At 52.2% G+C, this 26,204-nt stretch overlaps 7 protein-coding genes across 7 annotated transcripts; 2 read left to right on the top strand and 5 right to left on the bottom strand.

Annotated features, from left to right (window-relative positions):
- Positions 1 to 373: 373 nt before the first annotated feature.
- On the top strand, positions 374 to 1,300 carry PG994_014462 (uncharacterized protein; the record flags this gene model as incomplete). The annotated part of the gene is made up of 2 exons (XM_066865871.1): positions 374 to 865; positions 953 to 1,300. 2 exons carry the CDS (start codon positions 374 to 376, stop codon positions 1,298 to 1,300), a joined length of 840 nt encoding a protein of 279 aa, XP_066709000.1.
- Positions 1,301 to 2,981: 1,681 nt separating this feature from the next.
- PG994_014461 (uncharacterized protein) lies at positions 2,982 to 3,767 on the bottom strand (the record flags this gene model as incomplete). The annotated part of the gene is made up of 1 exon (XM_066865870.1): positions 2,982 to 3,767. The coding sequence occupies one exon, from the start codon at positions 3,765 to 3,767 to the stop codon at positions 2,982 to 2,984; it is 786 nt and encodes a 261-aa protein (XP_066708999.1).
- Positions 3,768 to 5,509: 1,742 nt separating this feature from the next.
- On the top strand, positions 5,510 to 6,903 carry PG994_014460 (uncharacterized protein; the record flags this gene model as incomplete). The annotated part of the gene is given in 2 exon segments (XM_066865869.1): positions 5,510 to 6,211; positions 6,223 to 6,903. 2 exon segments carry the CDS (start codon positions 5,510 to 5,512, stop codon positions 6,901 to 6,903), a joined length of 1,383 nt encoding a protein of 460 aa, XP_066708998.1.
- Positions 6,904 to 10,067: 3,164 nt separating this feature from the next.
- PG994_014459 (thymidylate kinase-domain-containing protein) lies at positions 10,068 to 11,642 on the bottom strand (the record flags this gene model as incomplete). Its single annotated transcript, XM_066865868.1, has 3 exons — positions 10,068 to 10,680; positions 10,846 to 10,954; positions 11,057 to 11,642. The coding sequence occupies 3 exons, from the start codon at positions 11,640 to 11,642 to the stop codon at positions 10,068 to 10,070; spliced, it is 1,308 nt and encodes a 435-aa protein (XP_066708997.1).
- Positions 11,643 to 12,850: 1,208 nt separating this feature from the next.
- Positions 12,851 to 14,339, bottom strand: PG994_014458 (uncharacterized protein; the record flags this gene model as incomplete). The annotated part of the gene is made up of 2 exons (XM_066865867.1): positions 12,851 to 14,001; positions 14,255 to 14,339. The coding sequence occupies 2 exons, from the start codon at positions 14,337 to 14,339 to the stop codon at positions 12,851 to 12,853; spliced, it is 1,236 nt and encodes a 411-aa protein (XP_066708996.1).
- A 3,430-nt stretch (positions 14,340 to 17,769) lies between these two features.
- PG994_014457 (uncharacterized protein) lies at positions 17,770 to 19,956 on the bottom strand (the record flags this gene model as incomplete). Its single annotated transcript, XM_066865866.1, has 1 exon — positions 17,770 to 19,956. The coding sequence occupies one exon, from the start codon at positions 19,954 to 19,956 to the stop codon at positions 17,770 to 17,772; it is 2,187 nt and encodes a 728-aa protein (XP_066708995.1).
- Positions 19,957 to 20,090: 134 nt separating this feature from the next.
- On the bottom strand, positions 20,091 to 21,022 carry PG994_014456 (poly(A) polymerase pla1; the record flags this gene model as incomplete). Its single annotated transcript, XM_066865865.1, has 3 exons — positions 20,091 to 20,182; positions 20,536 to 20,811; positions 20,866 to 21,022. 3 exons carry the CDS (start codon positions 21,020 to 21,022, stop codon positions 20,091 to 20,093), a joined length of 525 nt encoding a protein of 174 aa, XP_066708994.1.
- Positions 21,023 to 26,204: the final 5,182 nt, after the last annotated feature.

The raw sequence follows: 26,204 nt of genomic DNA, 5'->3' as shown, positions 1-26,204 counted from the left end.
GGTAAGATGCACTGCCACAAATACGAATCCAGACCCGGGCCAATGGTGTACAACAGGGCAATCATGTGGGTACAGCAGCCAATACAGCGTAGCAATACGGCGTGCGGCGTAGCAACACTGCACCACCCATGCTGAACACCCCGCCCGAGCGAGCCCCTTGCAGCGGACAGATTCCTATTGGTTCCTCCGGCTCTCGAGTCAATGGTTGTTGGTTGTTGACCCAACACATCCAAGCAGCGCAACTCTTCTCAGGCATTTGGCTTTCCCTTTTCTTTACATCAGTCAACTCCCAAGTCATTGCCCGACGCCTATCGTATCTTCGAGAGATTCCAAGGTCTCCCTTTGAGTTACACACCCCTATCTTCTCATCAACATGAGTTCCCCAAACAATGTCGCCGTGGTGATCTGCCACGGCTCCTATCACTCGCCAAAGCCCTATGCGCGCCTGATTGTTGCCTTGAACGATGAAGGCATGGATGCTTACTGCCCCCAGCTGCCCACGGCCGATCTCAGTAAGCTGAATGTGGGCGACGTCAACAAACCCGACTTCGATCGGGAGCCACCCGTAGGAGGCTACCCACAGGGCGACGAGGACACCGCGATAGTTCTCGAGGCTCTTGAGCCCGTCATATGCAAGGAAGGGAAGAAGGTTCTGCTCATTGCGCATTCCTCTGGAGGCTGGGTAGCTACCCAGGCAGCGAGACCCGAGCTGCAGTTCAACGTGCGAAAGGCGAAGGGGCAGCCGGGTGGGATCGTCGGTATTCTCTACATGGGTGCATTCGTGATCCCAGTGGGCGAGTCTGTTCACAGCTTCTTCCAACCCAAGGACGGATCTGCCGTTGTGCCACCCTTTATGGAGTTTCATGTAAGTACACTTGACTGAATGCCATCCAGGAGACCTGGTCGGTAATGGAAATGGTTCTTCGAGACTGACTCTTTGCTTGATCAATAGAAACAAGGGTTCGCCGGACTAGGTACCATGGTCCAGCCGGAGAAGTTCCTCTTCAACGATATGGACCAAGAAGAGGCCAAGCAATGGGCGGCCACATTGACCGCATCTCCCGTCCTGACGACGAAACTCACCAACGATGCTTACGCGGCCTTGCCCTGCGCCTATCTAGTCCTAGAGGGCGACTTGACCTTACCCAAGGAGTATCAAGAAGCGATGGCCGCACTACAAGGCCAAAAGACGGGGGAGTTCATCCTCTACCGAAGCCCATCCGGTCATTCGCCTCATCTCAGTTGGACCAAGAGCGTGATTACCACTGTTCAGGACTTTCTGTCCAGGATCGAGGTCTGATTCCGGGTAGTCCTGTGATTCTTTCAATTCATTATCGTTTGCTTGGAGGATTGGTTGCGGATTCGTATGCGGTAACGCTTTGATATGGAATGGACACACATTTAGTGATCTATCCAAGCTGTAGTATTTGTTGTCCCGTGCTCAAGAACTTGCCGTAGTGCGCTCAAGTTCGCAATGCGGTGAAGAGGATGCCAATGAAGAAGATGAAGAAGATCTAGATAGCTGCCAACTTTGCTACGTCAGAAAACTCGTGAAGAAAAACTCGCGCGAAAGGGTTGTGGCACGATGGCACCTACTTACCAGGTCATCAAGGAAGCCCCCTTCCGTGGCAGATTATCGAAAGACTCAGACGACGCTCTGTGCATCGTGATCCGGGGTATCTGTGACTATGCGAACGCACATAAGAACAAAGAGTGGCAGAAATATGCTGCTGCTGCAGGGGCAGCATTTGCAGTGGACCGCTTGGGGCCACGTTCAACCAAGTGAAGTGGCCCAAGACCGAAAGGCACAGCAGCACCTTAGAGAGGGGGGTACTATCTCCATCCTGTGGATAACGATAAGGAATCATGTCTAATAAACATTGTGTAATAGTACCTCTTCAGTGAAGAGGACCGTAGGATCCTCAAATGGCTTACATCTTTGGATTAGGGGTCGCAGCATAGTGATTATCTGTAAAGAAGGCAGTAAGGAACAGCCTGGCTAGTGGATTCTAGAATCCGACAAGTACCTGAATCTGTCTAGACGAGGCAGTACTGAATCATCACGAAGATGTAGGTAAGCTATTGGTTGGGAGCGGTGGCCAAGGTCAATGTCATAAACGAAAGATACGACTTAGTGATTATTCTTGCTGCTGAACATGGACAGAATCACACAGTCGAGCTGTTGATCGCAGAAAGTGCCGATCCCGAACGCAAAGATGACGATGGATGGAATCACGCCGTTGTGGCTGGTGTCTGATAATAGTATCTAGAAGTGGAAAAGACGGATGTGGTGGGCGTTCTGATCAGAAGCGGTGCTGATATTTGAAGTCAGAGACGATCAGGGCTGGACTCCAACATCGATTATAGGCTGGTTTGGATGTTGAGATATCGTGGAGATGTTGACAAAAGTCCCGGTTAATATAGACGTCGGAGAAGCGACACATGAGAGCAGCCATTAATGGATGATTTGATGCGGGCACAACGGCGTAGTCAAGCTGTTATTGTTGAAGTACTCATCCTTTCTATATCTATACAGATGCGCGACAGTTGCGCTTTCGCCTTCCTCTCTGATGTCCCATCAGTTTGCGAGAAAGAAAGGTGTGTGTCGCTGAGTATGACAGCGAAGTCCAAAAAGGGTGCGTGCGGGGAATCTGGGAGATGGTTTTGTGCAGGTCGGGCTCCATAGAGGTACAGACATTCGTATAAACGTCCTATTATGACCAGCAAGTATCTCCACCAGCATATCTTGTGTATCTGTGTTCCGCATAACGTGCGCATGAAACGAGGCGTCCATATCCGTGGGGCACTTAGAGGCGCTCCTCGATGAGCTCCTCGACAGCTGAAGTCCGAACCTGTTTTCCTAGATGTTAGTGTCTAGTTCATACAAGAAAGTGATTATGTGGCGCGCTTTCTAAGAGTGGTTGACTTAAGGAAGTTGCAATATGTTGGTGGTGTTCATGGGATGGGATGTGAGTTGGGGCTTAGGGCTTAGGGCTCAGGATATATACCATGCCTTCAACAAAGCCATTACGCTGAGCAAAACGGACCAGGCCGTTGCTTGCGTTGTTGTTGTTGTTGTTGTTGATGCGTTTGTAGAAGCTCGACTTCTCGGGCGTGTCCTCTCGCTCGAGGAAGTAAACGGGCTCCATTCGTGGATCCCGGCCGGCGATTGCACTTCCTGCGCCGCTGTGCAAATGCACAGCCAGCTGCTCAAAGCGATCATCCAAAGCCATTACAGGCCAGATCTTCTCCTCGACTAAGCGTCGAAGGTAATTCAAGACCGGCATGCTGCCGAAGTCATATATGCGGTCATCGGCATCGTATCTAGCAACAATCGTCAAGACCCGAAGCGACCACATCCTCGGCGCCACATGTCCCGCGACCCGTCGCCAGTCCGGGTCGTTCATCGTTGTATCCACCGACAAGGTCTTCATTAATTCGAGTCCCTGTGGTGGGACAATCGAGCTAAGGAATCGCGGGGCCGGAGCCATGGCGAAAGCAGTCGGGGGTGCCGCCTCGATCACAAACTCATTCTTGCTATAGAACACGTTTATAGCAAGCTCCTGGACTGCCCGGCTTGCCAGGAAGAACTCTCTGGCGTTGACCGGGCCAATTGTTCGGGCCAGTTGCCGAGAAACACAGACGCAGAAGCCTGTGTTGGTATAGTAAACCCGCTCGTAGGGCGCGACTAGGCTCGTATAACCTAGTATTTCATACTGAAGCTCGAATGAGAGTTGCTGAAAGCCGAAAGGCAATTGAGCCGCCATCTTGCTTGATAACTTCGGGTGAGAAGGTGAAGTAACATGTGGAGTAGTTATTGATTGCCAGAAGGGTGGGGAGTAAGTAGCAACAGTAGCCGGAGGGATGGAAGGCAACGGTAGCAATAGTCGGAAAGGGTGGGAGGCAATGGTAGTAAGAGCCGATGAGGATGGAAGGCAATGGTGTGCAAAGCCAAAGTGGATGTGTTGTGTTGGTTTAAGGAGAGGATGAAAAACCTGGGGAAAGAAAGGTTGTGGAGGAGGTTGGTGGGGAAAAGTGCAGATATTTAAGGAGGTAGGAGAGAACTCAGATCAGTAAGGCTTATCCGCCCAAGAAAATCGACACATTAGGCGGGTAGGCGGGTGCGCGCGTGTGGGGCCGAATCAGCATCCGTGGACGGGAATTTACTGATCCTCCGTAGGTAGGCAGGTAGTCGGTAGGCCGGAGATGGCTGATCTGGGGGTGCAAACACGCTTCCCCGGACAAGGAGACGCGTCCCCCACGTATTAAAATTGTCAAAACCCCACTCGCCCTGCCTAGACACAACAGTTTAGGGCATGACACACCCGTAGCTGTCGTCGATACATCCTTATCCATAGGTCAACAGTGCTTGCCTTCGTATTGGTTGCAGGTACAGATCCGAGTCGACAAGGGAAAGTACCCTAAGAAGCCCTAATCAAACCTGATCTTATCTATTCCCCTCTGCACACAATGTTTGCTATGCTTTATTGACCTATCATAGCCCAAGGATTTGCCCATTTTGCCACAGTAACGGCTAGGGCTCTACTTTCTAGGATGACCCGTCCGTCACCAAATCACCCGCCAATACACGGGAGTACCCCTAGCAACACTTGAACCGAAGCGCACATGATAATCACTTAATCTTTTCCATTCTAGTAGCACTCGTCATGCAATGATCTTCAACATCCCTCCAAATAGTAGATTAATGCAACTGTATCTAAGTCATTTACATCGGATGATACCCCCTGAGGACGCACATATTATGTATCGCAACTGGGCAATAGTACCCCAATAACGAACCTGGAATCAGTAATGCGTTCTGGCAGTCTTCCAGTGATCATTACGGGTTTCATTTTTCTCAAGCTCCCCACCAGATTGCTTACTTAAGCCGTAACGGCCCTGAAAAAACGATGGGCAACCGCCGTTGACACTCATCCATATCTCGCCCACCAGAAACAATACAGACACCTTACCAGGCGCAATCGATTGCTCGAAACCGCCGCTTTCGAATGGCGTAGGTCCGTATGGTCTCGCACGTCTGGTTCCCAGTTTCTCGTTTTTTTTCCGTCCCAACCCTTATAGGAGTAAAGTATTCCGACACATATAGAGAGATAGAAAGAAAGAATCAATAACAGCACCTCTTATTGAATTATTCTGATCCTTATTGGTGTCTCGTAAGTTAGTTGTGTCCTATTCAACAAGATCCAAACCGGGCCTGCCGTCCATGTCGTCGGTTTTGACTTCCCGGGGTCCCCACCCGTCTTCAGATCCTTGTCGGCTGCTTGTGCGCTGTCGCGCTACACAAAACCCCCCAGACAGACAGACCCCTGTCAAGTAACTTAAGCGTGTCACGGACCAAGGTGTATCGTTTGGTCTGAAACACGTTTGCTATTGCCCATCCGTCCTTTCTTCTTCTGATAAATACCTAAGTACATATTACCGCAACTCATCCAATCCCCAACTCCTTTTTGCAGTGAGTATAACGAAGTACGAGACGGAAAAGCTGCCCATGGCTCATAACCACCCCGCCTATGACGGCCCGCGCGGCCCCCTCCAGCACCGCTGCGCCGCCTGCGACGCCTGCGACGCCGTCCGCCAAAGCCCCGCCCTCCGGCGCTGCACGGGCTGCCGCCTCGTGCGCTACTGCAGCGGCGAGCACCAAGTCGCGCACCGCCCGCGCCACAAGCAGCTCTGCAAGCGGATGAGCAAGCTGCGCGCCAAACTCGCGCAGGAAGCCCACGCCGTCCGCCACGCCACCGAGGACTTCATGACGCCCGCCAACGCCTTCGCGACGCACGTGGGCCGCTTCTGGGGCATTCTCAACACGCGCGACTATATGCGGGCGCGCTTCGCCGTCGCCGACGAGGCGCGGCTGGCGTGCACGCCGGACGGCGTCGCGGAGGCGCTCGACCACTTCTTGGACATGCTCCGGCTCTGCCGCAGCGACAACATGGGCGTGCGCGACCACGTGCCGGCGCTGATGCTGCGGCTCGACCGCGACCAGGAGGTTTACGACTTCGTCAAGTGGTGGGAGACGTCGGGCCAGAACGACGACTTCGACTGGGACGACGACAACCTCGCGCCCGCGTTCCTCGACTTCGAGGACGAGGACGTCCTCGAGGACCCCCAGTTCATGGTCCGCGAGTACTTCGGCAACCTCGGCTTCCTCGCGCCGTGCTGCTGCTCAAGGCGAAGCTGCTCGTCGACATCCGTAACTCCAAGGTCGCCCGCAAGGTCGTGGCCGTTCGGCTGCCCGTCGAGCTGTGGCGGGAGGTCGAGAAGAATGCGGTGCGGAGCCCGCTGTCGCTCAAAAAGTTCGTGGGCCGGCCCTACAACGACTTGTTGCAGACGGAGAGCAAGTTGATGGCGCACTGCGGTGCTTTAGGGCGCGCGGTTAACGCGGTCAATGAGGTATTCATGCACGAGTTGATCGATCTGCGCGAAGAAACGCTCAGCTACCGGCCCGGGGCGTACTCGCACGGCTCCTACGAACATATGGTGCTGGCCCTGTTCGAAGTATACCCGGCCTGGTTCGAGACGGAAGAAGTACTGCGCCTCCTACGGAACGCGCACCGCTGTTCTCTCAGGGAGGAGTGTGACTTCCTGCTGGGACGGCAGCAGCAGCAGCCTCATCACGGAGGTTCACTAATGATGGACAAGGGCAAGGGCAAGGGCAAGGACGTGAAGAAGACCGGATTCGACGGCGTATGGGACTTCCTTGGATTGGTCGTCAGCGATAGCCCATATCTGGGCCCGCCAGAAGAGAGGTCGTGGCAGCGCGAGGGTTGGGAGGACTCATTGGGCGACTTGATGAAGGGGAACAGTTTTGATTTAGATGTTTATGACGACGCTGCTCAGAAGTTGGAGAATTACTTGACGGGTGGACGAGGCTATATGGAATAGTCAAACTACTGGATTGAGATCGCCGCCCGTCCTCCATTACACTGCTGTCTGAGTCATTGCTTGCGAGATTTCAGAAGAAAATAGATTACGAGGAGAATCAAGTTATTAACCTGTATTCCGAAGTGAAATGACCCGTAGGAAGTGACTGCTTAGTCGTTAATTTAATGGGCATCATTCATCGTCATCATCATATACAGAACAGGACTAACTAACCGTATCCCGGTTCCTGCGAGAGTGCACTAGCTACAAGTTTGATCGAGTGCTGCTTATATGGCCCTGTGAACGAGTTGTACTCTTGAGACATTTCAAAGGGACGAGGGGCCGAACAATTCCTCAACAGTGAAAGACAAGCGACAGGCATGCTAAGGAGGAACATTGGAAGCAAGAGAACTTTTCATGGCTTAGCTCATCAAGAAACAATGGCGACAGCGTCTTGCTTGCAACAGCAGTATGAAACGTTGTCTAAGATATATAGAATACGGAATCTTCTTGTCATGTACTAGTCAACACTCTGCTATAGTTTATTTTGAGGTCCTTTGCCAGTCTCTACAGAAAAGGTTCGATTGTGTGTTTAAAAGCGATGATGATAAAGTGCAAGTAAAGGGGCGTGTGTTGGAACAGCTGGAACTGAAGCTGTCCATATTACTCTAAAAGGGGTGCCACGTGCCTACGCGCACGAACCCCTTTCCTGTTTCATCAAGAGGGGTATACGATACCCCTCGTAGCTCGTACTGAAGATAGATATGAACAATAGAATAAGAACGATTAAACCCCGATTAAAACCGGAACCACCGTACGTACGAGAGCCCATTCAACACTGATTAGTGGTTGCCCGTGGCGATCACAGATTGGTAAGAGTGAAGAGACGGTTCCACGCCCCTACCGACGTAAGGGCGACCGTGTTAAGGAGCCCCGAGAATTTCCGCCCGTTAGAGATTCGAAGGAAGAGCCGAACTGAATTAACCGTACGAGGAGGAACCCCTTTTCCCGAGTGTATGTCATAGGGAGGAGACCAGGTTCCGAATTATACGCGAGACCAGCTAGGCTGTATGCAACTATATACCTAGACAACCCTGTCGTACGATCTGCAAGACGACAACCCCTGCTAAATGGAGTCAATCGCGGTCGGCGAATCGGGATCGAGCCCGGACGCACCGAACCCAGATAGACCGACAACCCTAGACCCCGAACCACTCACGTACGAAGAAGTTTCCCAAGATACCGGGATCCCTTTAGCAGTCTGGAAAAGGAACGTCAACCTCGCTCTCTAGGAACTCGAACTTCCAGAAGTACTCTCCGAAGAGATAACACCCGAACTGCTCACGACGTACCTCGCACGATGCTTCTCAGAATACTGTATGCTGAAGATAAAAGGAACGTTCCTCCAGAAGGCGTTCAACGCAGAGTTCGAAGGATGGACCGAATACCAGTTCGGTCAAGTTAACCGTACATTCCAGAAAGAGCTCTGTTACTACCTCGAGGGAAACGGAGTCAATATACCGATAGGCGGATCCTTTAAGAGCAAGCTCGCACGACTAGTACCACCGGCCGCTCCCGCACACCAACAGGACCGACCGGCAGAACCGACTTCGGAAACCCGAAAAGAGGATGTTCCACACTCTTCCCCAGAACAGACAGTCGAACAACCGCCGCCTAAGCAAGAGACACCCGGTCTCCGTACGGAGCAATCGTCCGCGACACCACGGGACACTCCAGGCCCGACGTCCAACCCTGGATTCCCAAGCACCCAAACGTCGCAAGACATCGTCCCTTTTCCTTCTCCAACTCCGGTACCGCCGGACCAGACCGTACGATTATCTGGTCCAGCGTACGTCACGGAATACGATATCCCTCCAAGCCGAGCTATCTATAACGGCAAAATCGATCAAAATAAGGTCGTCACCTTCTCGAAGGTGTGGAGGAAGGAAAAGAACTATACCGGCAAGCCGTACGACATCTTCTGCGACAGAGTACGGATGTTCATCGGAACATGCCGACGGCTAGATATACCAGAAGACCAATACCATGCAGTCTTCCCAGACATTCTTTCCGGCCGTGCGGAGGCATTCTATCTCAACCATATCGGACCCGAAAAGAGATGGGACGAGATATACCATCTAATGGACTCGCACTTCAGTACGAGCTGCGAGGGGCATCGTATGCCCCTCTTGATGAAACAGGAAAGGGGTTCGTGCGCGTAGGCACGTGGCACCCCTTTTAAAGTAATATGGACAGCTTCAGTTCCAGCTGTTCCAACAGCGTGTTCACCTTCTACGGGCTGGCGACAATAGGAAAATACACAAAAACGAACTTAGGCTCGTCGTCGAGAATGTTACTTAGAAGATTCACGCCGACCGCCTGGGTATGTGACCGTCGTGGCCTGCCTATCGCCCCCTTGAAGAAATGGATCCTCGTGTATAGATATCCGGGCAACTCGCCCGAGTTCCTCAGCAGCGACTCTTGAAACGACTAGGCCTACCCCGTGTATTACCGATTTGCGCCAAGCCCCTTAGCCTTCGATGACAGCTCTTAGTGCTTCTTGTCTGGTGGTAGACAATTATCCTATGTGTTACAAAGAAGACCTGTCTACATTCAAGAACATGTAGACACACGCACTACATTACAGAGGTCAAAGAGGTCGCCAATGGAGAATGCAATCAGCAGGCGAGCTATCATTAACAGCAAAGGCATAAACGTAATAGAGAAACCAGGGGTAACGACATCCCTTCCTAGAAGTTTTAGCATAGCAATGTCACAGAAGTGAGGTTACCAAGAACCACCAAACAGATGGAAATACTTTGATAATGCAACTATGGGAGAATGACAGTTACGAATAAAGAAGCTGTCGATTACTTGTTTATAGTCGAGGATCAATTGACAATGACACATGTCGCACCAAGAATAACACTCCAATGTGACCACTACTGAACATCCCTTTGACAGGCAGGCCCTGGTATGAACATCACAGCAAATATAGTCAAGGGGGACTCATTACACCAAGTTGCTGCAGTCCTAGTACAGCGAATTAGCTGACAATCATTCACATTGTATCGTGATTAAGCTTCTTTTTATCGGTACGCCAACACGGCGCAAGATAAGTTATCCTTTACTCATTGCTTCTTAAACATGAAAGCAAGTGCTTTTGTATGTAGTACCTCATCTCCTCACCGAACGACCCGAACCACATCCCCAACCTCCCCCCTCTCCACCGACTCGAGCTGCGGCAGCACATGCCCCCAGACCTTGTCCGCGAGCTCCTCGATGCCCAAGTCGGCATCCACGATCTGCAAATCCTCCTCTTCCTGTCGGAACTCGCCCCTCTCACCCCCGGGCGCATGCATCATCATCGACGACGACGGCCCCTTTGCACTGAGGCTGTTGCTGCCGCTGTTGTCTACGCCTCCGCCCACCACCACAGTATCCATATCAGCCGCCGCCCCACCATTAGCCTTCCCTGCCGCTGCTGCTGCCGCCGCCGAGGCCGACTCCCGGCGCTGGTGTCGGTACGTGTGGCTCAGATCGCCCATGCTCAGCCCCCAGAACAGCTCGCGCACGCGCCGCTGCACATCTCGCCCTTCTCGTAGACCTCGCCGCCCCAACCGCCGCGCTCGCGCGCGACGGCCTCCTCGAGGTCGAGGAAGAGCACGAGGTCGGGCCGGGGCAGCCCGACCTCGGGCGCCTTGGCCCAATGGAGGGGCAGCGTCGGGTTCTGCTTGGCCGCGCTGTAGACGATGCCGCTGTGGTAGTAGCGGTCGCAGATGATGGAGACGCCCGCGGCTAGAGTGGTTTGGATGGTTTTCCTAGTAGTTTCTGGTTAGCTTTCAAGTAGAAAGAACGGTGTCAAGTGAAGAAAGGAAAAGGCGCAAAGCTTCAAGAGTATGCATGCTCCATGGCGGCCAGGGGAAGAGGAAGAAGCCAGAAAGTTGTGGACTTGAAACTTACAATGCCTCCCAGCGGTTGGCGCTGAACAATAGATGTATAACATGGTCCTCAATCTCGGTCTGGCCCCTGAGATACGCATCGATCATCTGGCCGATAGGTGTTGTGCGATCTATAACATCATGTCAGTCAGTCATGTTATTCGCACACTCCAAGCCTTCCCAAGGTACTAATAAAGAAAGAAAAGTAAGGAGGAAAAGAAGAGGCTGCTCACCAGGAAACCGCATAAACTTCACATCGCGCCCCTCCTCAATGCACCGCTGCTGCAAAAGCTTAGCCTGCGTCGTCTTCCCGGCACGGTCCATGCCCTCGAAGACGATGAAAGCACCGCGCACAGGCTTGGGCCTCTCCTTGGCCGCCACAGCGCCATTATCCGCGTTCTCCTCGTCGGCGGCGTCATGCATCGTGGCGTCGCCATCCTCGGCTCCACCGGCGGCGTCTGCCGCATTAGCAGAAGCCGGCGCGGGCGCGGGGGGTGCAGGGATCTGCGCCGACGCCGCGTCTTGCGGGGAGATCTGCGGGGCGGCTAGCACCGGTGCTGCTGCGGGCGCTTGTTGCTTTGGTGAGGTTTGAGAAGGAGTTTGCTGTTCTACGGTGGCTGCTGGTGCTGCCGATGCTGCTGCTGAGGCTGCTGCGGGTGACGACTGTGTCGGAGGTTGTGGCCGCTGCGGAGGTGGTTGCTGCGGCTCTTGTTGTCGGCCTGGTGTCTGAGGATGGGTAGCTACTGTTATGGAAGGCGGTGTATCAGGAGCCGCATCCTTCCCGCCAGAGGGCCCAGGAGTAGTCATAGTAGGTGGCATGGCGGTATCAGCTCTAGAGGGGGGTGAGCGGCTCTGCTTGGGGCGGGGATGATTGGGTATTGCTGTTGTTGGATCCTCCGGCGGCGGCGGCGGGCTGAGACGACTTCTGCGTGGGAGAGGACTGCAGTGCCACGGCCGAGGAGGCTATAGTAGCCGCGGTGGCCAGATCGTTGATTGAGGCCATTATATGCAAGAGAGAGACCAGACGAGACAGGAAATGCCAGTGGTTGATGATGATGGTGGGCTCAGATGAGCTAACTTCGTATGCAGTGCAGTCTGGATAGCTGCAGCTCAATGCAAGGGCGGGCGGTTGCAGCCCCAATAGAAGGGTCAAAAGACACAATTGGCGAGACTAAGCAAAAAAAGGGTTGGTATTGAGACAGCCAAAGTATGCACTCGCTTTCACTGACTCGTTTCGGCCTGTCAATGGCTTGAAATGCTAGGTTTGAAGAGCCGCTTGAAGGTGGGACAGGCAAATGGCATCGCGACTTTCCCGCGATGCGACGCGTTAAGTGGTGGTTGCATCACGTGCGTTCCCCCGCTTCCCGATTCTTGCGTTTGGGTGATGCGACTGGGCGTCACAACGCACGCAAACAAAAAGATGCCCTTGCAGTACCAAGGAATGATTTGAGCAAACTAAATTCCAATATGGCGCTTATTCTGTATCAGAGCATTGTGTACATGCATATGCAGCGGGCCATCATGCAAACTACCTGGAATGATAAGACCTAGAGCATTGCAAGAACTTGCCTCTGTTTTTAGGGGTAGAGGCGCACAAGGATAGACCAACTCGAACAAAGCAACGGATCTGTATGGTGGTAACTATTCGGACTGTTCAGTCTAGTGCATTGCGTCACGATGAAGTAATTCCATGTAGAAGGATGCCAAAGCAGCAAGTTGTTATTCAGACAAAAACCAAGCTCAGATGATACCAACGCCAAACAAAGGCCCGCTAGTATATACAGAATCCATACAGATAAAACACCAGAATAACAGTAATCCCAAAAGCAACTGCCGTAGCCGTTGCTATGCCGCTTAGCAGAACAGAAACTCCTCAAGACGCCTTTTCCATCCGTGGCTCTTCCGACTCATTATTAGCGACTGTATTAGGTCAGATTACTTTCACATCATCACTCATTCGACATCATCTCAAGTCATCCCAGTCATCTAGGCATAAAGACGCATGACAAAGATTCAGAACTCTTCCCTCAGCAGGACGAGACTGCTTCCGTCTCGTCTTTCGCACTGCTGCTCTCCCACACCTCGAAGCTCTCGCCAGTGCCTTCGATGGGTTCGAGTAAGGCCGCGCTTGGTGCAGGCTCGTCAGACTTTCGCATCAGCTCGTCGAGCGACTTGGCACCATCCTCGACGACAGGCTCAGGAACTGCGCTCTCGTCAACCTTGATCTCGGGAACAGACCCGAGATCCTTCTTGACTGGCTGCTGTTCCTCTTCCTCGTCGGCGGGGATGATCACCACACTAGTCTCATCGCAGCCATCAGCAAAGTAGCCTTTGACGTCCATCTCGCCAAGCGGGCTTCGCTCCTTCTCAACGAACATATCGTCGGCATCGGCAGCAGCAAGTCTCGCAGCACGAGGTCGGGTGGTCTGAGACACATCGTCGACGGGAGGGACATTCTCCTTGCCCTCTGCACGCTCTCGCTGCTGACGGCGTTCGCTCTCCTCGTCGGAGCTGATGTCCAAGGTGCAAGTGCTGTGTTGCAAAAGGTTGGTCATCTCCTGATCGGCTGTGTCCTCGTGGATCTCAAAGAACCATGACGACTTCAGCCCAGCTTCATGAAGGCTGGCAAAGTCTGAGGAGCGAGTAGAAGACACAGGGGCGATGGAAGACTCCGACGCGGCAGGAGTAGCCGAAGCTTCGCGGCTCGTGTAGCTTGGGATCGTGCCCTTGAGAGCAGCGTCCAGAGAGAAAGGAGCAGGTGACGACGAAGATGCACCGAGACCAAAGCTGGGAGGGTCGATTCGAGAGTAAGGACCAGCAGTGCGGCGACGCGACGATAGAAGACCGGCTCGCTTGCCACGGGTGGGAGATCGACCGGCCGGTGCCGATAGTGGAGAGGATTTGGCAATCCCGGTGTTTAACCTCGAGGCGGGCGATTTGGGGTTCAGGACACTACGAGGACGAGGTGCAGGTACTTTGGGGGTGCTAACAATGTTGCTGGTCGAAGCCGACTTGGTGAGCAAGAAAGTTGCAGGCTTGATGAAGTCCTTGGCCGGGAAAGAAGTGTCGGAGGAGCCCTTAACTCGCTTCGAGAAAATGACTGGGTCGACGTTTTCGGCGTCGTTATCTTCGACCACATCGGCAGCCTTCCGCTTTCCTGAAGAAGCTGAAGAGACAGCTATCCGATGTTTAGTATCGTTGAACCGTGGCAATTGAAGACAATCATTTTGAACATGGTTTGGGACGTTGTGCTCATTAATCGCGCAGAGAGCATGGGTGCGGGATTGAGTTAAGTGCGTGCAGCTGCAAGCATCAACTTGATTGTTGCGTGCGACATGGGCTTGTAGGTCATACGACTGACTGGAGAGGGGCAATGGCCCCTGTATAGGATGGGACGTGCGAGGTGCTGGCTGGTTTTTGGAACGACTTACCATTTTGTCGGTTCTTCAGACTCGTCAGTGTTTGCAAACGTGTGCCGTCGAGAGGCGCAAAGGGTTGACGGGATAGAGTGGCCATTGTGTCGTGTTGTGATCGATTGTTGTTGTGTTGTGGAGCGTATTGTCTATGTCGCCGACCGTTGGGAGGAGAGAAGAAGGAATTACCAGACAGATACCCAATGGAGCTCCCAAACGAAGCTCGTGTAATAATGCCTGCAAGCTCCTCTCAATCGAACAGAAGCAAGCTATCAATCAAATCCTTACAGGGTGTCGGACGAACTGGTGGCTTAGCAGTGAGTAGTCGGCGGGATTCGAGTTGGATCAATGACTTCCAATCCTCTGATCGTGTGTTTGTTTATCTTTTGTCACTTGGGATGCCAGCGTGCTTTGTGGTGCTGTTTCGATTGATGGACGTCGGAGCAGCTTCAGGGTAAGAGGGGAAACAGCAGGAGAAAAGTGGCGAAATGGTGTGAAGAGGGAATGACAAGGTCTTATTGCAACCAGGCAAGCAGTCGATCCCGTCCCGTGTGTGGAGAGAGTGAGAGATGGGAAGAAGAGAGAGAGAGGGCGTGAGGTGAGGGGAGGGGTGGTCGCGACAGGTGAGGCCCGGGATGGAGAGATTGGATTGAAAGCCCACAATGAGGTGTAGCTGTCTCGAAAACTGCACGTCGGGTCTAGCAGGCCGACGCTGTTGCAATAGGCGCTGGATGTTAAGCAGGCAGAGGACAGGGACTGAGTAGAGACACAACGGGCGCTGCAGTCAATTAAAAAGCTGAGCGAATCAAGGGTGGGGAGGGATTCGCGCGATATGCAGATTGCAGCTAAAAGACGGGAGATGGAGTAACAATCAAGTCGTACCGTGGCGTGGAAAAGGAAGGTAACTAATGGCAATGGGTGTGATGCGCTCAGGCCTCAAACCGGCTTCCTGCAGGTTAAAGTTGAATCGAAGTGACAAGACGAGACACCCGAACAGAGAAATGGGATCGTGTAGCAGACGCGTGGTGTTGGTGTATTTGCAATACGATGTGTGTTTTTCCACTCTCCGTCCCATCTTCGACCCAATCAGGCGGTCAGGATCCCCAGTTCTGCCCAGTTAGGGGAGGGCCAAGGGGGTGCCACTTTAGCGTGGAGTTACAGCACTGGTTAGCGGTTAGTGGGGGGAGGTGTCGGCCTGCCGGGCTTGCTAGCTGCAACTCGCTGGTCATGCAAATCTGCAAATCCGGGCTGTGTCGCAGCACTTTGCCGTGGCCTGTTGGACCACCAAGCACCACCAAGCAAGCAGCCAAGAACGCTGAACGCTGCTTCAACCAGGGTGGCCGTAGTAATTCTAGCTACGGCGCAGGAACCTCATGCATATGCCCATTTCCCTTTCGACGGCACATGATTCGCTGGCAGGGCGTCAAGTCCAGTCTCACCCTCACTAGAGTCATGCAGGTCTTATATGTCCATATACCAATCCGTCGTAGTAATAGCTGAATCTCGGAGCAGCTTAACGAACAAAGCAAGTTCCCAGTTCAGTTCCGCTCCCTCGGCTTGGCCATTAATTGCCAATTATCGCGTCACGATTCCTTGGGGGCCAGGCATTGACATGAGCGAGCGAGCGGAGAAGGGGGGCGGTCGACGGACGGGCCACAACCATTAAACCAGAACCAAAGGCTACGCTCCCGTCGCGCTCTAAGGGAGACCAGGGGCCAGACCGTCATGTTTCCACGCGTAAAGCACGCCCAGGGTCACACGCTTTTCGCGTTCTTGAAGGAATGAATGTTCCCCGTCTTACTGCTTTTAATTGCCTGTCATTGCTCAGTCCGACACGCTACGCCAATCGTCATCTATGGGTGACCCGAACGAATTCGACTTCGAACCCTCATTTGGCTGTGTCATGGAAGCGTTTGATCATTGGCTAGGCCTGACCCGTTCCAAACGAACCATGGAGAACTGCTCAGCGCACTATGGCCGATGAACTCATATGTAGGACACTCATATCCGCTGGCTATTCCATATGTCCTGTCGGATCAAGTGAGCCTACGAGGTTGGGAAACTGACTCTCTTATCGGAGGCAGTGTTCGTGGCGGCCGAGGTCTCTAGGCTCTTATCGCCCACATCACTCACATAGCCCCAAGTGAGACTCTTCTCTGGTTCTTCGACCGAGTCAACCAGCCTGCCAGACATTGCGGTCTTCGCATGGCGTTGCAATACGTGGCCCGCCTAGAATGAGCGCATCGAAGTTGATGGGCAGCCAATGAGCCATCCACCCCAGAGTGTCGCCGCCATCAGGTATTGGTCCTTGCCTGACGACATGCCTGGCCGCAGCCGTCGCGACCTTTTCCCAGCCAGTTGGGATGAGCTAAATGAGCCTGGCCTTGCGACCACTGGCCAGACTAGGCGTGTCTTGGGTGCGCGATTTCCTTGTGCTATTAATGCCTTGTGATTATCTAGGGGATTCTTCCTCGGCATTGGTTCTCGTCGGTCGGCTGGCTATTTGTTAGCGGTGGCTCCCTTGGTGGCGAAGTTCTAGGCCGTTATGTCTTTCTTCTGTGTGCCGTGGCTGCTTTGGTAGGGGCAGGCTAAGTGGAGAGAGGCTCTTGCACATTCCGCGACTTGCGGGCTGGCAGACCAATAGGTAGGTAAGTAGCCGATCAACTAATGGAAAAGGAACGAGCTGTCAAAAGAATATAATTAGTATCCGTCGAAGTCGGCGGCTCTGTGATGCAATCCGAGATCATCAAGGTTTCAGAGTCCCGTCTTCTCAACCACCTGCTATCTCTATCTCGTCCTTCCGGGCACAAGGCAGAACTTTCGGTTGCGCCACTCGACTAAGTGTTCCTTCCCTACATACTTCGGTGTCAAATCTCTAGTCCAGAGTCAGTTTGGGACCACTTGACCCATTCGGATTACATCTGCGCTGCCGCATGTCAAGCTTCTCGGGCATATCAGCCAAACAGCGGATTCCATACCCTCATATCTCTCTCAATTGAAGTCAATATGAGGGGTATATCGGGAACTGCGTGTTCAAAGTGGTAGTCATGACTCCAGACCGCTGTTTCAAAAAGCAAGTGGTCGCCAGCCACCCCCAGCGCCGCTCAAGTTCCCTACGAGATCTACTTTCGTTCACTCCCAGCCTCGCTGGATTTCAGTCTTTTGGCACATCTCAAGGTCCATGATCAAAGGGTCCAATTCAGTACCTAGTAGCGATTGATGTGCCATGTGAAAGCCTATACGTTCATTGACCAAGCGATCGGTGTGCCTGGGCACCCATATCGAGCTATTCTCAGGTGCACATGTGTTCGTCGTTGCGGATTCCATTCTTCCTCATTATAGCAAGTGCCCCTGGCCATTTCCCAAGCCCGCCACATCAATCCAATTGTCTCCCCATGCCCAACTTCCCAATCAGTGTTGCAACGTGCATACGGTGGCGGCAACTGGTGTCTCGTTACTCCTGACGCCCTTATCCAGAGTCTTGCGGCAGTGTAGTATCGAGAGAGCTCGTGATGGCGATGTGTTGCAGAGAGTCAAGAGAATTGACTCGGCTCAGTGGTGCCTGAGTCTTCTGGAGGTAACGACTGATCAGCAGGAGCTGCATATTGTGTAGAGACCGGAACTTCAGCCGGAGCTGATTGCCCAGCAGGGGACGACTTCTCAACTGGAGCTGGCTTCTCGTCTGAGGGCGACTCTCCTCCAGTATTGGCCATCTCTTCATCAGCAGGGGCTGACTCTTCTTCGGCGGGGACTGACGGTACTTCAGGAACCGGCTGTGCCGCAGGGACAGACTTCTCGGCAAGGGTCGACTGCGCAGTAGGAGACGAGTCGTCAGCAGGAGCCAGCTCTTCCGCTGGGGCCGGGTCTTCAGTCGAAGCCGGATTCTCGGCGGTAGTCGACTCTTCAGCAAGGGTCGACTCATCAGCAGGGGTCGACTGCTCAGCAGGGTTCGACTTCTCAGCAGGAGACGAGTCTTCGGCGGGGGCCGGCTCTTCAGCAGGAACCAGCTCTTCAGTAGGGGCCGGGTCTTCAGCAGGAGTCGGGTCTTCAGCAGGAGCCGGCTGCTCGGTGGTCGACGCTTCACCAAGGGTCGACTCGTCGGCAGGAGCCGAGTGCTTGTCGTGAAGATAGCTGGCGTAGGACCGTGCCGTGATGGATCCAGAACCTTGCACTATACGCCCATAGGCTTCCACTTCTTCATCGGTGTACCCCAACGCCTTGATCGACACGCACCCGCCCCCCACAGGCCCCAGACCGGCGTACGACTGCTGACCGTCGTGATATATCCAGACGGTGATGGTGGCCTTATAGTCTCTCCTTCGCGCCGAGTCCAAGCGGTCCCAGAGCCTGTAGGCCCAGGGCACGCCGTTGGTCCAGATGGCGAGTGTCGCGTTTATCGCGCGTGCTCTGGCCCACATGAGGAGGATCAGTGCGAGGTGGTCCTGGAGAAACCACGAGGTATCATCGTTGAAGCAATCCGGCTCCCAGTTGCCGGCGCCGTCCAGTTTCGAGTCGCTCAACAGCTCGACGGCTTGCTTTTGTCGGGAGTTCCAGGATCTGGTCATGGCGCATTTATAAGATGCCTTTAGGGCATGGGCGAGGTCGGCCAAGGTGGGCACAGGCAGACCGGGATGCTGTGCCGCCATGCTCCGTGTGATGGCCTGAAGACCCCCAAGGCCGTGGCGGGTGAACGGCTGATAGAAAATGTCTGGGCCATTGGGGAAGGCCCTGCGGAAGTTATGGAAGGCTTTCCGGATAACTGGATGAGCTATGGCCCCAGTCTTGGGGTTGAGATATGGGTCAGCAACGGGCTGATCGGCGACAGATTCTTTGGCGGCGACTTCAGCTTGATCAACGGCGCCATCTTCATCCTCAGCGGCGCTAGCCTCATCCTCGGCGGAGACGGCTTCACTTTCGGCGGTGATCACTGTATTGGCGGCAACTTCGGTCTTATCAGCGGCGACATTGTTACCCTCAGCGGCGACATCGTCACTGTGGGCGACATTTTTATAAGCGCCATCGACGACACCCTTATTGGCGATATCTTGATGACCACCATCCTTCTGAGCAGTGTTTTTATGGATCGCATTCTCAGGAGCCATGCCGCGACCGTGAACGGGAACATCGTGAACAGCATTCTGAAGGTTCGCGTGCTTGGGAGTGGTATCTTCTTCTGCGACATCCTCCATGCAAACGTCTTCTTGGGTGCCATCAATGACGACTGTGGTCCTTTCCTCCTTGCTGTCGATCTTGGTATCGTAGCTGCCATTATCGGGAGTGGGCTCTTCGTGATTGATCTCTTGATCAGTCGTCTCTTTGAGGGTAGCATCTTGTTGGGTGACATCTTCTTGGGCAACGTCTTGGTGAACAGCAGCTGCATCTTCGTGAACATTATCCTTCTTGGTAACATTTTCGTCAGTAGCGCCTTCGTGAGTGGCATCATTGCTGGTCGTGTCGGTATCGTCCTTGCCATCGACCTTGTCATCTAGTTTGCCGTCACTTGCGACTGTTGTGTTATCGCTATCGTGGTTTGATCTAAGATCAGAGCGATCATCAACATTGGCGCCGTTGCCGTCGCTGTCCTCGTCCGAACTGTCAAGCACCCGTTGTCTGTTGGTCCTTCCACGCCGTCTCTTGGGTGACTCTTCTGGATCTGTTTCGTCTGTTCGCTTGCGCTTCGGCACAGGTACGCGAAGGGTGACGATCAGACTGGGGGCCATTTTCAACGGTCGCAAAGGTGAAATGGTTATGGGAATTGACCGTTGATGAAAGATAGTCCACCGCGCAAGCGGGACTAGATGCGTGTGACTTGGAGGATGTTTTATTGTGCTTAAATGAAGGAAGATGGAGGTTTCTAGAGCGCGGTGAGATGGGGAGATGGGAGCTCAAAGGTTGGTGTTTGCTGGAAAGAAACCGAGGTCGTGCTGAAGCAGAAAAGATCATAAGCTAGAAGACGCGTTTGTTGATGCGATTATTGGAGTGGGAGGAGAGGTGAATGTGCATTGATCGATTGTTCACTTATTGCACGGCACATTGCGATTCTCCGGTGTCAATTGAATGCTAGAAATAGCCTTATGGGGAGGGAGCCTCTTTCGTATTCAGTGCTGCACTATTTAGATTTAGGTGAACGCTGTATACTACTTGGGGGCTGCTTCCTTGAGCCATCACTCATCGTTCGTTCACTGTCCCGTTGCCCCTTGCTCTCATGCCAATTTGCCGGCAGTCTGGTCCCCATCTGACACTCCCACAATTTCCTATCAAACCGTCCTTCTTGCAGAGCCACTGCATCCCCCGCATACATGAACGTATTCCCCAGACCTGTGCGGGCTCTTGGCCGTCGGTGAAGTCTATGAGACACGGAGCAAGCCGGTACGCGCTGATCTCATAGTAGGCAAGCTTATGCTCGTGCTCAGCCGAGGTGATCTCACAGGCAAAACCCACAACTTCTTCCCAAGCTTCCCCATCTACAAGAGCCTTGTAGTCTCCCCAGTTCGTCAGGTGGTAGCCGATGATCTTAGCAGGCCGCAGAACTGGCGCATTCTCCACCCCGAGTACTTCGGCCAGTATGCGGGGGTCTTTGAGAGTGCCATAGAAGAATTAATGAATGGGCTGATACTGTGGTGGGGTACGGGGTATGTGCGGTGCCGTCAAGATCTTCTGTGTAGCCTCCAGGCCTGCGGCTTCAAGATCGGCCATATAGTGTGATGGGCGTTCGGCCATGGGACGCCGGCGTGGTGCAGGGGGCAGAGGTGGAGGGGTAGGAGGACGCTTCGGAGTGCCGTCCATTCTAAGCTGGCTATAACGTGTCCTATTAATTTGAATGCTAAGATTCAGTATAATGTTTCTTGTGTCGGACCATTCGCCGTTCAGAGTTTACCTCAACCTGCATGGAGAACGACGGTCAAGAAGGTTTGATTATCTGTTGCTTGTTGCCTGTTTGCCTGTTATACACAGCCACACCAGGTGCGCGCCTAGTAGGCCAATGAGGCCCTTCGCATTTCTCTCACTGCGAAGATGTAGCTGCATCCTTCTTAGACTATTACAGCGCCAATCAATAGCTTGCCCTCGAAGGCATTTTATTCCACGCAAAAGTGGAACTCCGCTATATACGTGCAATATAGTGGCATAAGCCAGCTGACGGTGCTACGGTCACCCCATGCAACGGCGACCCCTAAATTTAGATAGCCCTTGACAGCACCACATATAAATCAGTATATAAACTAGTCAGCTTTTGATTTATAATTAATTAAATAATACTATTTTCTTTCTTTTTTTTCCTCTTTTTAATAGGCTATAAACTTAACGAGTTAACACTATAACGCGCGATTTAAAATGTTATAAATTATTAGAACAGCTAGAACTGAAGCTATTTATATTACTCTAAAAGGGGTGCCACGTACTTACGCGTATAAACCCCTTTCCTATTTTATTAAGAGGGGTATATAATACCCCTCGTAGCTCGTACTAAAAATAAATATAAATAATAAAATAAGAACGATTAAACCCCGATTAAAACCGGAATTACCGTATATACGAAAGCCTATTTAATATTAATTAGTAGTTACCCGTAGCGATTATAAATTAATAAGAGTAAAGAAACGGTTTTACGCCCCTACCGATATAAGGGCGACCGTATTAAAAAGCCCCGAGAATTTCCGCCCGTTAGAGATTCGGAGGAAGAGCCGAACTGAATTAACCGTACGAGGAGGAACCCCTTTTTCCGAGTATATATTATAAGGAGGAGACCAAGTTCTAAATTATATGCGAAACTAGCTAGGCTATATATAATTATATATTTAAATAACCCTGTCGTATAATTTATAAAACGATAACCCTTACTAAATAGAATTAATCGCGGTCGGCGAATCGGGATCGAGCTCGGACGTACCGAACCCAGATAAACCGACGACTTTAGACCCCGAACCGCTTACGTACGAAAAAATATCCTAAAATACTAGAATCCTTTTAACAGTTTAGAAAAGAAACGTTAACCTCGCTTTTTAAGAATTTAAACCTCTAAACGTACTTTCCGAAAAAATAATACCCGAACTGCTTACGACGTACCTCGCATAATACTTTTTAAAATATTATATATTAAAGATGAAGGGGACCTCCCTTAAGAAGTCGTTCACTATAAAGTTCGATAAATAGACCGAATACTAGTTCGGCTAAGTTAACCGTATATTTTAGAAGGAGCTCTTTAATTACTTTAAAGAACACGGAGTCGATATATTAACGGACGGATCCTTTAAAGCTAAGCTTATAAGTCTGGTACTACCGGCCGATCCTACATATTAATAAGACCGACCGGCAGAACCGACTTCGGAAACCCGAAAAGAGGATGTTCCACACTCTTCCCGAGAACAGACAGTCGAAGAACCGCCGCCTAAGCGAGAGACACCCGGTCTCCGTACGGAGCAATCGTCCGCGATACCACAGGGCACTCTAAGGCCGACGTTCAATCCCGGAGTCTCAAACACTCCAGGCCCGACGTCCAACCCTGAGATTCCCAAGTACCCAAGCGTCGCAAGACATTATCCTTTTTCCTTCTCCGACTCCGATACCGCCGGACCAGACGGCACGATTATCTGGTCCAGCGTACATCACGAAATACGATATCCCTCCAAGCCGAGCTATCTACAACGGCAAAATCGATCAGAATAAGGTCGTCACCTTCTCAAAGGTGTGGAGGAAGGAAAAGAATTATACCGGCAAGCCGTACGATATCTTCTGCGACAGAGTACGGATATTTATCGAAACATGCCGACGGCTAGATATACCAGAAGACCAATACCATACAGTCTTTTTAAACATTCTTTCCGGCCGTGCGGAGGCATTCTATCTTAACTACATCGGACCCGAAAAGAAATGGGACGAGATATACTATCTAATAGACTCGTACTTTAGTACGACAGTAAATTACGCATAATATTTTACGGATTAGATAATAACCTCTTTCGCACGAGTAAAAAGTGAGAACGCCGAGAAACAACCTATCGAGGTCTTAGAAATCCTGCTAAATAAGCTCCAGCTCGCACAACGAGCCCTCGGAAAGGGATTCGAAGGAGAGATCGCTCTCCATACCTCCGTCGTAAGAGCCTGTCGAGGAGTTCCGGAACTTTCACCAGCCCTCATCCACCAGAAGCCAACATGTGAAGCGCTATTCTCGGACCTTCGCGCATCGCTAAGTACAGCAGCGGACCAGATGCTATCGGAACGATATTTAACGGAGGAACTGTATCGAGACCCGGCTATGGACACGTACCTGACTAACAGACGGTTCACAAATAACCGTACGAAAGGAAACCGACCAGCCTACGGCAGCAGATTACCGTATAATAGCCGACCACCAGGACAGGAAAGGATCCAGCGACCCGCCGGCACCTTCCGACCAAGATTACCGTACAGGAACCGGAAGTTCGAACGAGGAACCTGCCGAATCTGCCACAAGCAAGGCTGTTGGTCGACAAACCACCCAGCCGAAGAGCAGTCCCGAGCAAGGAACCAATATCTCCAAGCGTGCGATAGTGTCGGACAAGGCCCCCTTTCCCAAGACAAGTACGAAACGTTCGTCCGGGACTGGGAAGAGGATAAGGAAGAGCTAGAAGATGACGAAGAGGAGTACGAGTACCTCGATCCGGAAGATGCACGATAAGGCATTACTTACCTAACGGACGCCGCGTTCTACCACCGGTTTACTGGCGAGGATATCTACTCGGAAGCTACCGTACGGGCCGACCAATTCAACCTTAGTAGCCCGTATAGCCAGACTTACTAAAGAGAGCTTTGGGATACCGGCGCCGCCCTGTTTTCAACAGTCGGAAAGCCTTAGGTAGAGGCTTACGTACGAGAGAACCCAGACGTACGAATCGACTGGACCCCGGGAAGCGCCGAGATCAAGTTCGGAAGCTTAAAGCCTATCTCGTCGATTAGAACAATCGACGTACGGAACCTATTAGGAGTAACAAGGTACCATATCCTGGATACTATAACCCCTTTCCTACTCTCGCTATATAACGCCGACCGGCTTAAAGCGTATTACAACAATGTCCTTAACCTCATCGTACGAGAGGACGGCGAGACACTCCCTGTGATCAGGAAATGGGGACACCCGTTCTTCAATACCGGCCGTACGGAAACGACGTTACATTTCACCGAAGGACAGCTTCGACACCTCCACCGACGTTTTGGACACCCTCGCACGGAGAAGCTCCATACTCTCCTAAAGAACGCCGGCCACGACGACGTCGACCCTGCTGTTCTCGACGAGATCTAGAAGTTCTGCTCCCAATGCCAGGCGCACGATCCGGCACCACAAAGATTCAAATTCTCGCTACAGGACGAATGCGACTTCAACTACGAGATTATCGTAGACGTCGTCTACGTCAACGGACAGAACGCACTTTACGTAATCGATTCGAGTACGTCCTTCCAAGCGGCTACATTCCTACATTCGCTTAGCGTACGAGACACCTAGAATGCCCTCTGCAAGTGCTGGATATACGTATACTAGGGACCCCCTGATTATATCTGTACGATCCGGGCACGCACTTCTAAGGAGAGTTTCGCGACCACGTACGAGTAATAGGAATTACTTATAAGTAGATGCTTATCGAAGCCCACTAGGCAGTAGGTAAGGTCGAACGAGCGCACGTTCCGTTACGCAGGGCCTTCGATATCTTATAGAAGGATCTCGGTTATCGTACAGATGCCGAGACAATACTCCAAATGGCAGTTAAAGCTTTAAACGATACGGCTGGCCCTAACGGCCTAGTACCTACCTTACTCGTGTTCGGAGTATACCCTCGCATCGACGGGAACTCACCACCGTTACCGGAGATCCAAGCACGAGGAGAAGCTGTACAGAAAGTAATAAAGATGCTTCGGAAAATACGTACAAATATCGATATCCACCGAGCTCTAAACACCCGGAATAGACCAGCTATCTAAGATATCCTAACACTCCCGCTCCGGAGTAAAGTCCTGGTCTAGCGGGAAAAAGAAGGATAAACCGGACCATACAAGATAGCAGCTATCGAAGACCGTACGATCCGAGTGGATACCCCAGACGGCCCAAAAGCCTTTCGAGTGACCCAAATCAAGCCGTACTACCGGGAAGAGGCCGAAGAACCGCGCAACGAGCCGGATACACAACCAGATCCGGAACAGCCGGCAGATACCCCAGATACTAAACCGATAGCCGAGGAAATTACGGTAGCTCACGTACAACGCGGCCGAGGACGACCCAGAAAATACCTACTCCGGAACGCTCGAGCCGCTATATTCCTTACCCAAAAAGGAACAAGAGAATTACGAGCTAGCAGTCAAGCTCCGACAAGACGGGGTTATTATCTCGTCCGGATACCCGTTCCAAGAGTCCGACGCAGAGGAGATTAATAATCTCGCCGCACGAGGGGTTTTCGAATTTATTCGATTCGACCCGAACAAGCATACCGGCCGGAAAATCTTCAAAACACGGCTCGTACGAGAGATCAAGGGTAAAACTACGAAGCCGTACGAGAAGTCCAGGCTCGTAGTACAAGGCTACGGAGATACAGAAAAGGAGGCTATTTTGACCCAGTTACCGATAATCCAGCGGATGAGCCAAAGACTCCTTTTAGCCCTCGGACCGACCCTGATCCGAGACTTCAACGTACGAGGCGAGCTACGCGATATTACACAGGCGTATACTCAGTCGCACGATAAGCTAAACCGACCAATCTACGCACGCTTACCGGCAGAGCTGAAGACCCAGAACCCCGAAGGAACGCTGCTTTAGATCGTATTACCCCTATACGGACTAGCAGAGTCAGGACTTTATTAGTTTAAAACGTATCATAATTACCACGTACGGAATCTAGGAATAACCGTATTAACGTACGACGCCTACTTACTATTTACTACGGAAGGACCGGATACCTTCGGTATTATAGTAATATAGACCGACGATACGTTTAGCTTCGCTATA

Source organism: Apiospora phragmitis, assembly GCF_038363925.1.
Source record: "Apiospora phragmitis strain CBS 135458 chromosome Unknown utg000013l:1.0-2965645.0:1.0-2969333.0, whole genome shotgun sequence".
Classification (NCBI taxonomy): Eukaryota; Fungi; Ascomycota; class Sordariomycetes; order Amphisphaeriales; family Apiosporaceae; genus Apiospora; species Apiospora phragmitis.
This window is presented reverse-complemented; position numbering and strand designations above follow the sequence as displayed.